This window comes from Mercenaria mercenaria, chromosome 14 (genome assembly GCF_021730395.1).
Source record: "Mercenaria mercenaria strain notata chromosome 14, MADL_Memer_1, whole genome shotgun sequence".
Taxonomy (NCBI): Eukaryota; Metazoa; Mollusca; class Bivalvia; order Venerida; family Veneridae; genus Mercenaria; species Mercenaria mercenaria.
In genome coordinates this window covers 19514795-19528298 of record NC_069374.1, presented here as the reverse complement: position 1 = coordinate 19528298, position 13504 = coordinate 19514795, and the positions used below count along the sequence as shown (strand labels likewise).

Sequence of the window (13504 nt, the reverse complement as noted above, 5' to 3'; positions counted from 1 at the left end):
CAGTAATGAGGCTTGCCGAATTACCGCCCATGCGCAGGTGGCCGAGGGACGGATATTTCCATCCGATTCGTAAACACATGACTGATATTTTTCTTGCATATCGTAATTATGTTAGCATTTTATTCTGACAGACTTTTTTTTTGCATACCGTATTTTACAAAAGGTAGAAATAGCTTCTTTTTAGCACTCTTTCTTATAGTGGAGAATGAACACAAAGCGCGGGAAATTAACGTCCGTAAGCAGAAGTGACGTCATGATGTTTTGCGTTACGCACAGTAACAAAGTTCCACTTTAGTTTTGGCGTTTGTAGCGTAACGTTATGTTTTTATGGTAAACTAACGTATTTTGAATCGAGAAATATACTATAAGGAACGGAGAGAAACTATCAAGGTACCTGCTGTATTTCGTATTTTACATAAACAATATATTATTAGTGTATGAACCAGTAGTTGTCATTAACAGCACGAGAGTCATCTGGCATGGGGGTGGCAGATGGGTTTTGCCGGCATGGGTAAAATAACCGGAAACGCCAGTCCGATATGCAAGAAAGAAGCTTCTTTCGATATTTGTATACAAAAATGAATCTATTGTAATTTAAACATTAATATAGTTTATGCGTTTCTGTTGAACATACGTAAAAACGAGTATAGGACCAAACTCCTCCCGCTGTGTTTTGATGTCGCAGACAAAACTTCTTCTGCTGCTTTTTCAGGCAGGACAAAATCCCTCCTGTTAAATATTCAATGTGGAAAACCTCCTTCCCGCTGAAATATTAATCCCTGATTATATTTCAAGGCGGACAAAATGCCTCCCGTCAATTTGTTTAAACTTATATATTCCAAGTAATACATGTATAGGATTAAATACATACGTCATATCTTAAACAAGATAAGCAGGAATTGGTCAGAATAAAAGACTCATCTTTCTCCTTCTCGGACACAAGAAAATTGTCTTAGTATTCAAACAAAATTTAATATAATTGTAAAAAAGAAAAACAAAAGTATACAAAAATGTTTAAAGCTTTACAAGTGTAAGACGAAAGATAGAAGAAAGAAGATATAGAAATAAGAATTAAGAAAATGCCTCAGTGGAACTTTAATGTAAAACTAAAGGAATCTCTTGCTATCGAATATGCAGGTTAGTACATGTGAAAATACGACAGTAAGTGTAACTAAATAAAATAGTATCAAAGTCAGTATCAAATATGCAACCTATATAAAAGATCGTTACGACAGGCAGAAAGAAATGTACACTAAAAAAAGTAGTGGAACGTAGATTCGAGACTTCCACATCGGCACAATAGAAAAGGAGATACGTTTCTAGGAAGAGGTGGTAATTAAGTGATCTTCATTTAGTGCGAAGTCTTGTATGGAGTACCTGGAGTTTCCTGTCACCAAACAAATAATATAACGGTATGTTGTTCATTTTTTATTGATGAAGTTGTTTTTAAACAACGATAATGTGTAGGAGATTTGGATTTCTGGTGCCAGTACTCCCGAACAGTGGTGGGTAGAAAGGTACTACAATGCAAAGTTCTTGTAGCAGAAACGATATGAATGTTTTCAGAATTGTTTAAATTGTTACCTGAATCACCCTGCTCAGGGACGGGCTGGTGTAAGATAAGACTTCATTTTAAGGAACATAGTTAGTCCATGTTTGTATTGTCTGTATGTGAGAGTTTTCGATGTTACTTCTCTATATAGATTTTTGAAAGAAACAAGTCTGGTCGTACCTGAGGCGATGCGTGCACATTAATTTTGTATTTTGTCTGGTTGATCAATTTCGTATTTAGTATAGTTACTCAATACCACGTCATCTTATTCGAGAATACGTCTTTTAAGGATACTCTAGGGGCCAACTGACATTTTTTGACACTTTTTTTGTTTTTAAATTCACCAAACTTTCCTCTTTCAGATGCAAAAAAAATGAATTTAAAAAATCAAATGTATATAATCTTTATTTGATGAATTTCCAGGATCATCAGTAAATATTTGACATGCGTTTGCAATAACACCCTTCTGAAAAGAACAGGCTATAAATGAAGTCATGGTATTTTTGGACCTTCAGCTTAGCATTTGATTTCCTGAATCTAAATAACTAAAATGTAGTCATCCAAGGCTCTAGAGGGAGCGTTGCTTTGATGTAATCGAAATTGTATGGGTGATTTTCATCAGGTAAATACAACTGACTGGTTGTCTTGGTGGAGAGGGATAATTATTAATAATCCTCAAATGTGGACCTATTAATACATGGAATGGACGAGAATGAAGTAGTCTGATTCGTTGGCAGAAATACAAGGAAAGTTCGTGGTTTGATGAAGGTGGACCTAAGTATTTAGTTCTCAGATCATACTTTCCTTGTTTTCTCAGAACAGAAATTCACAATTTGGTAAGGTTTTTGTTGTGATTCAATTTCTTTACTTATGAAGTAACTTGCAAAAAAATGGCAGTATGTTCCTTTAAAGGGTGTTCTATAAAAGCGTAGTTTTTAATGAATAAACCCATTCTTGAATTATATCACTTTTAATTCATTGGGGAAGGAAACAAGTACCAAAAATAACTGATTTGTCTGTATTTTGTCTGGCAAGTTAGGGAAAATACACTTTGGTAAATTATGGGCCTCCAATATTGCACACAAAATTTTAACTCTTTGAAATACTGATGAGAAAGTAGAAGAATATGTTTGAAGATAACAATAGACATTTACGTATTTTGTTGTCTTAAACGAATCATGATGCATAATACTATTAAAAATAGTACTATCATTGTATAGTTCAAACATTCTCCTTCATTTTGATATGCCACACATTATGTTTATTCTTCGAAATGTGGAGAAAAATCATGTTAAAGCAGGTCACCCCTCCACCCCTTAGGGTGCCCTTAAAGAAGGTATATATTATTTCATAATGAGACTTTTAGTTTAAGCACAATATTAACCCTCTTCCTTGCATTTTGTTTTATAACAAAGCCGATGGGAGTGCCAACAACAGTCGTCTGATAGGATTATTCAAGTTAAGCAGACATTCGGATCTGGAGGGATTGAAAGTCACTAGCCTTTTCTTTGCCCATGTAGAGATTGTTTTAAAGTCAGACTGGAGAAGATCTGCCGCTGTATTGGGCAGCTCTACAATTATATAGAGACTTTTGTTGTCTGCAAATAGATTAATACAAAATTTGATTTCTTCGAAAATTCAAGATAACAAAGAGTAAATGGCTATGGATTGATCACTGTGGAACTCCAGCCGTAGGAGAGCCCATCAGGACTTTTAACTCCACGAAAAAAAAAAACAGTTGGTATTTGTTTTGAAGATAGTTTTGAAGCCAGTTAAGAAAAATTCCTGCTATTCCAGAGTATTTAAGTTTAGAAAGAAGACATTTGTGCCAGATTTTGTCAAATACCTTGCTGATATCGAAGAAGACAACTTCCTACTTCTAAACAATTATAAAGTCCCTTACAGAAATTGTCATACATGAAGACAAGTTGATTAATTGTAGCGTCACCTGGAATGAAGCCAGACTAGACAGGAGTAAAGTATCGTGAATCATGAAGATGGTTAAAAAATAAAATCTGTAAAAAGATAATTTGGAAGCAGAGAATGCAACCAAACAGAACAATAGTAGACTCGGTTTGACTGAGTCTGTTTATGAGAGGTATTGAAATGTACAACACCTCTCACGCACCTAGCATCGGCTTAAAGAGAATTCCTATAGTTTTTTTCCTTTCATAGAATTTTTTTTAATTCACGTATATGATAGGAAAATTTATGCTGAAAACAATGAACAAATAAAAACAATAGGTCACCAGGCTTGTTTTTGTAAAAAAATTGTTTTGAACACACCCACTGTTGCTGAAACTGCCAGCAATTTTTCAACATTTTCATAATTTTCTGCTTTTTTATAAATACCAACCAAAATATACATCAAGACAGCTCAATACGGTTTTTTTTTTCGTTTTACAGATTTTATTATATACTTATTTGAAATCATAGACATATTTGTAATACTCTATCCTTACAATAATGGGTACAAATGAAAAAAAAATATTGTTTGTTATTTACTTTTGTGAACTTTTTTCAATGAAAAATACCCATAGTGAAGAATATTTTTTTAAATTTTTAAAAAACTCTTTCATAGAATTTTTTCCTGTTTTTCTTGTGTATAGATAATTGTATTGTGAGCATAAAAATGGCTAAAAATATATGGGTCACCAGGCTAAATTTTATGTTAATACCGCTAGAATACAACACCTGTTCGGACGGAAATGGCGCGAACCTTGACAAATTGATTACATGTATGTCTGCTAAAAGTTAAAAAAAAGTTTTAAAAATTCTTAATTCTTTCTATAATTGAATACTAAATAATCTGAAAGGTGATATTGTCTTATCAGTACTAAGTCAATTATCTTACGTTATATGAACAACACTGTCTTTGTACTGAAATGCGATGTGAAAACACAACCACAAAAATAGCAAGATACCTGTCAGGCATGATACTTGTCAATACAACATAAATCAGTATCAACATTTGATTACTGATAAAACTTATCAAAAATGTTATTTCATTCAAGATTCTTCATATTTAAGATTGTCTGTAACATGTTTCAACAAATGTTGACTTCAGTTCAGTTCTCCATAGAAAGTGTCGGCTGCGTAGAAAGATGCGCATAAAAAACTATAGGAATTCCCTTTAAGTGGAACTTATTACACGTCTATTAAATGCACTCTATGACCCCAAAGGACAAGAAAATATAACAACACTGAATCCAAGTACGGGAAGACTTTTTACAACCGTCACGCGGCACTTAAAGGCTGCTGTTATGATAGTTAATAAAATCTGTAAAGATCCTTTGGAAACAAAGAATGCAACCAAGCAGAAAAATAACAGACTCGGTTTGATTGAGTCTGTAATGAAATTTACAACATCTTTCACGCCCCTTAGCACCGGCTTAAGGATCAGAAGGTATAACAACACTGAATCCAAGTAAAGACGCGTTTGCACATTAGGCGTTCATTTCAATGGTATTAGGAGAGAAACTGGTCTGTAATGGCTTGGTAAGGAGGCATCGCATTTCTTATATACTGCAGTAACATGAGCTTCTTTCCATATACTTGGATCGTGGATAGTTGTAAAGAAGGATTAAATGGGTCACACAGAGGAAAAGATAGTTCATTTGAAGCGAAGAATTGTGTAACTTATACCTTCGCGACCAGCAGTCTTGTGAATCTATAATAATTTTAAAAGTCTCTGCCGGGTTAAGGTTAATATTATTTAAGAAACTTGTAGGGTTGAAACTTGTAGGGTTGGATGGTCCCAGATCAGGTGCTTCTCTATTGTCATCATCAATATATGCCTGCGACTGAGAATAGTCGTTTTTCCAGATCCGAGAAGGCGGTTTGTTTAGATTATCTAGTGAGGGGATAGAGTAATTGGTTGTATTAAAGATGACTTATTTAAGCGTTACCCACCAGAAATTGAAGTAAAGAGAGCCGTTTTTAAGTTTGTCAGAAAGTTTTATGAAATATTCAGATTTGGCTGCACGGAGGAGCATTAATTTTTTATTTTGAAGTTATTAAATTTCTGCCAGTGATTTAAAGAGTTCGTTCTTTTTGTTTTTCTGTAGGCTCACTCCAGTCGTCGTATGTGTTTTCTTATTTCATTGCTCATCCATGGGATATCGGAGGATCTTACTTTAACATTTTTGTTTGGGATATTATTTTTGGCAAAGACTGTTATTTGAGAGGTTATATTTTAGCATATATATTTATGTTATTGTTAATGCATCTATTCCAATCAAGGTTGTGTATATCTCTTTGCAAACTGCCGTAGTTACCTTCTTTGTATTTAGGTTTGTTGGAATTCAGAAGTCCAGAAATAGGGATGTTATAACGTTGGTCTTCGTTCAACGAAGTGTTCTCCAACGCTGGAAAGAAATTGTTATTCAGAGTGCAGAGTATTCTATGGAGTGTGTGGGCTCATCATTTAATTGTTAAGATTGAATCGATGTGATATGGATGCAATTTTCCGTTGTGAAGTTGGGCAAATTTTATTATGGTTTAGATCACAAGTTAATTATTGTTCCTTCTCTTGAGAAGGAACACTTAGGGCCGGTAAGTCACACTTGACTGAGTAACTGACCTCGAAAGCTGTTGTCATTACAAGCTGGCCAATCAAACTCCGTGACCTTAGAAATAATCTCTGACGTTAAACTTATTATTTCCTAATTGAGGCGAATCTCTGACTGAACGCGCTCCGCGAATAACATATTACTAAACCCGAGGATGATTGATTGATTCTTTTTTCTCTCCATTCTTGAAGAGCATAATATATGTACAAACAAATAGACATATATCAGCAAATTTACATGCAAACAACTTAATATTATCGTTACCTTCGAATGCATGGTCAATATGTGAAAACAAACCCCATTGCGACCTTCTAATTATGCGCAACAAATTTACGCAACATGTGGAAATGGATTGACCGGGTTAAATGTGTATAGCCAGTGTATTCTTATTGTCGTATTTATTCAACTGAAAGTGGTAACGGATTTACTTTGTTGTTGGATTTAACAATTTATGTTAGCGTAAATACTTACTTGACATTTTTAGGCAGTATAAAACAACATAGTTCTTTTTTTTAGCTTTTTGTATTTTGGTACAGAAATAAACGCACTCTTGGTGCAAAATGTAACGCCCCAGGGGCGCTTAAAAAATAAGTAAAGTTTCTTGTCGACGAAAGTCTCCACCTGGAATGGATGGAACAACTTATTTCCAGCCGAGCTCACGGCAGGCGTCATCTACTTCCCCAGCATCCAGTCCAGACCGATACTGTTGGAAACAGTACCAAATTAAATAGATTAAGTAGATCACCCATCACTGAACACTAGTCGGGATATCTGCCGCAACCGGGAGTCGATCCGGGTCAAGTAATCGAACCAGAAGCGCTGGCGTTGTAGTCCAAACTGTTAACCACTGCGCCACTAACTCCCTGATTAAACGGAGGATACGGACTGTCAATAAGGTAGAATGGTTTGTCCTTGTGTCCGATCCTGGGGTTTCGCACACTGATGACCAATATTTTAAACAGACATTGAAACCAATATTTTACAAGATGATCATTATATATTTATATAGATATGCCCTAGAAGGAACTTTTGCTATGCTTTAACTTGTAATGTTAAGAATGTTTGAGTCGATAGCTAAACCAACGTTACCCTCAATGAAATTGTTGTAGATAGCGTCCGAGCTGGAAGGTCGATAAAAATCTCGTAAGTATACGTATGCTTTTTGAGAGAACTATTTCAACACGTGTGCATTCAAGGCGATAGAGGCCAGGCATGCGCAAGTAATGTATATTTTCTTAGATGTATAAAATCCCCTCCGTGAGAATCGCCAAGACGATCTTTACGTTCAGGTTTATGAAATAAGTGCAACGTAATGCCGGCATCGGTATGTTGGAAATTCGGATGCAACAAGTCATTCAACCAGGTTTCAAAGAAGTCCGGTATATCGAGTTTGTGTTGTTTATACTGAAAATAATGAATGAAAGACAGGTGATTTGATATAGATTTTACATTTGATAAAGAATTAGTGAGAGTTGAAACTGACGAACTTATTGCCTTTGGACCTGAAATCAAATGAATAACACCTGCAGATAATAAAAGAATAACTAGCCATGCTGAAAAGGTTACCGCACAAAACGAATACAGAAAGCGTTTAGTGAACAATAATTATGCTGTTATTGAATTTGTCAAAATTCAACAAAACAGTTTTACTAGGGTATAATTAAATTTTATTATAAATACAGGCACTTAGTAGAATAGAAATGTACAGGGATACTGTAGCTGTATAACAAATGTAAGTATGAGCAAATTGGTAAAACAGGTAAGATCCCATGATATTTGTACATATTAATGTCGGCTATTTTCATTGACTTTTCTTAGTCATGTGATAGTGTGAGGTGATAGGAGGAATTCCAGAAAAGCCGTCATCGGTATGTTCAAAACATAGGGAACATTATTATGACAAAGCGAACAGAACGAGAGAAAAACTATTAGAGAACATGAGACATAATAATGTAGAACTAACGAGACTAGGAAAAAGCAGTAAGAAAAGTCATACTTTGCCGACAAAAAAAAATGAAATGGTAGGATCAGCGAGGGATGTCTTCTACGACATTAACTGACATCTGACAAAAAATCAGAAAAAAAGTAGTATGTTAGCATCCCGTCAATTATAGCAATAACGGCGGTTTGCAATACTTCAACATCCGTTGTTTCGGAATATTCGTTTAACGATATCATTTCGATGGTATGTGGTCTCATTACAAACAATCAGCAATACGAGGGGTGTTCCAAAAGTAACGTCATTTGCATCGGTTCTCCTATACTGCAAATGTTCTGATCATTTTAACTTGCTCTGCCCTTCAAAATACTCTCCGTCAGCCTGAATACACCTTTTGAGCCGGTCAATCCTCTTTTGGAAGCATTGTTCATACTCTTCTATGGGAACACCCATCAGATACTGATAAACAGCAGATCCAGGGGCATTTCTCGATTTGTATATCTTTCCAGACAGATGATATTTAAGTGTTGGAAACAGAAAATAGTCGCAGGGGACCAGGTCTGGCGAAAACGGAGGGTGTGGAAGGACGGTAACCTTCTCTGACTCCAAAAACTCGGTCACAATGCGTGCCTTGTGAGCGGGTGCATTATCATGCAAAAGTCGAGTTGCGACCTATCTTTTATGTAGGCCCTTATTTGAAGCACATTTTCAGCTCTTTTCCCAGTCATTTTGTGTAAAGTGTAATGAATACGCTATAAAGCAATGTATATTGTACCAAGATCAGTGAACGTGTGAGCGAGATATTTACCTATGTTACGATTCAGTGATCATTCTATCGACACGAGGTGATTTTGTGTACACATGACACGATTTCCGCGAAATAAAACACAAATGACATTATTTTTGAACACCCCTCGTACATGTCTAACACATAGTTTTCAGTTTACAAACCCTGAATTTTGTGCTCACCCTGTTGAGATAATTGTCTGTTGTGTGACGTTCTGCTATGATGTATACTCGGTAAAAAAGTTCTGCACACACGGATGTTTTGGGTGACTACTAGTATATTTTTATTATATGACACACAACATACATGAATATACCAGATTAAATTTTAATCAAAGCTTAACACAGAACTGAAAACGAAAATAAAATCCAAGTATCCGTTCTTGAGTAATCCATAAAAGAATCCCCAAGGGTCCTCTGTCAAAAATGGTTAAATCACTGTTTTACTACCAACACTAATAATGCGTGTATCCTCCACGCTGAATGTGACACTCTGCTTGATACCGCTGATAAAGACAAACAACAGTACTCCGGTGAATTCCAAATATCGCTGCAACATCCTGGGGTCGCATACCAGCTTGTAAATGTCCCAGGGCAAGAGCCCAGTCTTCATTAGTTAGTCGTCTTAACGGACGCCTTGGCAGTACATTAACCATTACTGTGACGGTGGCCAAACTTTGAATATGGATCGCAAGTTTATTTTCTTTTATAAAATTCAAGTGATAATTTATCTTGCATCGTGCACCAGTCACATCATCTCAATATTCTATATTGCAGAGATGCTCCACATATTTTATGCTTTCATCAACGGTACAGAAAAAACTTGCGTGAACTCCCCTAATGAACATCCGGTCTAGAGGTCACGGCAGTGTGCACATGTTAGGCGAAATGTAAACAAAATGCAAAATATTCAAAGTTTTACGATAAAACTCGAAATGATGAATGAAATTTATCTTGGATATGATTTTGAATTTGAAATCATACATTGGTATACATCTGTTCCGTTTTTTTATTCATTTTGCACATTTATGCTGCATATACACATTTTATCGAACACGTGTTGTAAAATGACGACTGACATACATTTTCACATCGGCCAATCAGAATGGTTTTATAATCTAGAACGGAACTTCACCATGGAAGTTCAAGCAAGATTTTTTGTGTAACGTTGAAAAAACTATAAACTATGTGTTGTTTTTCTAAGATAAGAAGTATTGAAAGAATGTGACCGGTACACAATGATACATAAATTACCACTTGTTTGATATCCATAGTACACATTTACCGAACCGCGTGTTTTAGGTATGAAATGCGCGATTAAAATGGGTTAGTATATTTTTCCCTTCATGACCATGATTCTAATAGAATACCTAGGGGTAGGATATAATATGTACAAGGGCATTTTCTTTCTGTTCTGGTGCCAGTGGCTTATCCCCAGTGCATATAAACTGGTAGAACTTGATCATTTATGTATCGATTTTCATTCTTTTTCGACCAGTGTCCTTGTAACAGATATCTGTCGACTATGGTAAATTCAAAAATGCATGTAATTTTTTTAATTTGCGCTATAATGAAGAAAACAACCAGCTGTGCAGGACTTTTTTACCGAGTATACATTACTTTTAATCCATTGAGATGACCGCATTTTACCACGTTTATAATCACTTTTCATATGAGTAAAAAGTAATTTTTGAAACAAACTCATATTTCTAAAATTCATGTGCTGTTCCTGGAGTCTATGTTAAATGGAATATTTATATAAATTCCAAACAGAAACAAACAATACTGATTCAGAGGACGTACTGCCGACAGTGCCGTTGAAGTCCGTTCCAGAGTCCGGGTCACTATTTTGCTCTTAAAAGCTTACTGATCGATAGAAATCAATAAATCTGCATTAAGGTAATAGTGTACCTCCTCTTTGAAGAGTATTCAATTCCTACAATAAACCTACTTTGACTTAAATATTTTAGGGGGCGTAGGTTCAAGCCTCACTGGGACAGTTTTTTTTTCCCTTATACTACTTTTTTCTAAAAAGGTTTTACCTTTTTCAAGACTTATTATTGATTTATTGCACAAAAGTGATTTTTTTTCATTTGATAAGTGGTTTCTTGCTGTATGAAATGAATTTACCTCTGAAACAGAAGGGGGAAGAGTTAGACATCTTTGAAAATACTGAGTTACATGCGGTAAAAGTTTTCTAGTTTGCCTTTACTCCTTAGATTACATATTGTAGACGAAAAGTAGGTAGGTTTTACTTTTGCCCCAATGTTACTTTTGAATGATGTGAGCAAAATTTAAAACGGTCCCACTGAACTCGACCTTAATTTTTCAATGTTCGAGTTAGAATTCTGTCTCATTAAATCATTTTACTTGAAGCACCCTAGAAAAAAATTATATTCACAGTTTTATTTTGTGTTTATAATTGTTTACCAATAGTTTGACGTTTCTTTTTTCAAAATTAATTGTATAATGAATTCTCTGCAAACATTTTGGACAGTGGCCATCACTTAGAAATTTATCTCTACTTGAGCTCGAGGAAATATCATGAATTATACAAAATTTATATAAAACGTCACGGTAAAAGTTGTTTAAATTTTGCATACAAGTCCCTCACTGGATACAGTATATTGCTGTAACATTGTTTTGAACTTTTGAAATATTCACCATTAAGTGGGTCATACCTTAAATTAAATGCCTTATATGACGATTTTAATGTCATAGAAAGCATCTGTTTCAGCAAAAATGGCATTGTAACAGACATAGCTTTCATAATATTTGCTCAGAAGTCACTGTAAAACTATATGACATGCCTGAATCACGGTTAACTCCCCGAGACAATTGCTCCTTAAAAAGAAAAAAGTTGAAATTCCACAGGTCGCTCAACACGACAGAAATGAAAATGTTGCAGGCCCGGTTTGATGGGCCTGTTCATGGCCGATAGTGGAAAGCCATGTTACCGTCCACACCTTCTAGATCCCGGTTGAGCAAAACTCAATATTTCATTTCACAAGTACCAAAAACAACTAAGAGACACCCTCAGATGTGTCCATACGGCGGTGCACATTGAACCTTCAATGATACACTAGTGGGTAATTCCATGAAAAGCTTGCCCTAAACGAGAAAACAATGGGCAGAACTAAACAAATAGGAAATTGACAAGGGGATCTGAGGTTACGGAGCCTGCATATCACAGAAACTGCAAAAAGATAAATTTAAAAAGCAAGCACCATATCCAAGGGGTGATTATACAATACCCAAAGCTAAGAAACTGGGAGTATTGGAACCAGCCAAGCCGGAATGTTCAAGCTGAAAACGTAAAATGTACCAATAACACAACATAAAAATCGTGCTGAACGATCTGAAAAGATCGAAATATAACAGCTCTGGTTGAATGTACGGAGATACTTTTTACGACAACCACACGGCACAAATAACGCTGCTGTGATAATAAAATAGAAAAGCTGAAAACTCCACAGGTCGCTCAACACGGCAAAAATGAAAATGTTGCAGGCTCGGTTTGATTGACGAGAGTGCTTAAAATAACTTTTCAGTCATATTCTTCATAAATCATACTGAAAGGCATCTCATCAAATAAATGATACATCATTTGTAGTTCTTTGGAATGACCTCATCAAACCTTTCAAATTTGACAAGAAAAAATATGACTTCCTCCCATGTTCACCTGAATATTCACCCTAAGATTCTATCGGTAAGTACTAACTTGACTAAATTTGGTGAAATGGACTGTCGGGGCACTTTGTTGAATGTATCCAAGTATTATGCATTATAAAGATGTGATGCTTTACAAGATAAATAAAAATATCTAGATAGGGCATAGGAATTATAGGGGCTATTGCCAATATTTCGGATAAAATCACCGCATAACTGTCTTCAGCATCTCAGTACAATCATTTCTACAGCACGATGGGACGGGCTTTATTCTACCTTTTCAAAATAATTGGAAGGATTTTGTCCTGTATGAAATTTCAACGGGAAGGATTTTATCCTACCTCTAAAAGCTGCGGGTGGGATGTGTCCGCTTCCATTAAATACGAGTAAAACGGGATGATTTTTTTCCTGTCCCCGATAAAACATGTCGTCATTTTCAGATAACGGTTGCAGCAGGAATTTATTCAATGGAATCATGGCCTTTAAATATCAACTTAATCCGTAAGTATAAACTTATGTTGTTTAAGTAGTTCTGCACGTCCGGATCGTTTTTGTTTTTTTCTACAATGTGAAACTTGATTAAACCCTGATTTTTCAAAACTTCAGAATATACTCAGAAAATTCAGCAAATAAAGAGATAGGATCGTGTGCTTGACTTCGTTAATAAGCATCTCTGTGTTGTTTTTTATAGATATTTTGAGGTATTTGTCCATAATTAAAGATATTTGCACATAACACGCTGACTTTAAGATACTATTTGAAATTTCTTAACGTGTCAAACGTGTCAGAAAGATATTAACGTTGCCGTTTTAATAAATTTACTCATGGGTTCCTATTAATTCATAAAACGACTTTTATTCCGTTTACCGAATCTAGACTTTATTCTACGTTATCCGGATAAATAACGTGACGTCATTACTTTCGGTTTATCAAACCGATTGACTTTTTTAACTATTCTATTTATAAACACAGAAAGAGCAAACAAAT

General features: G+C 35.3%; 1 protein-coding gene across 1 annotated transcript in view; it reads left to right on the top strand.

The window, feature by feature from the left end:
- LOC123528009 (uncharacterized) overlaps nt 1–13504 on the top strand; it is an 82666-nt gene that overhangs the window by 27331 nt on the left and 41831 nt on the right. The window contains exon 3 of the mRNA XM_053523003.1: nt 12958–13018. Within this exon, the coding sequence (XP_053378978.1) occupies nt 12958–13018 (61 nt within the window). The remainder of the gene's footprint in view (nt 1–12957; nt 13019–13504) is intronic.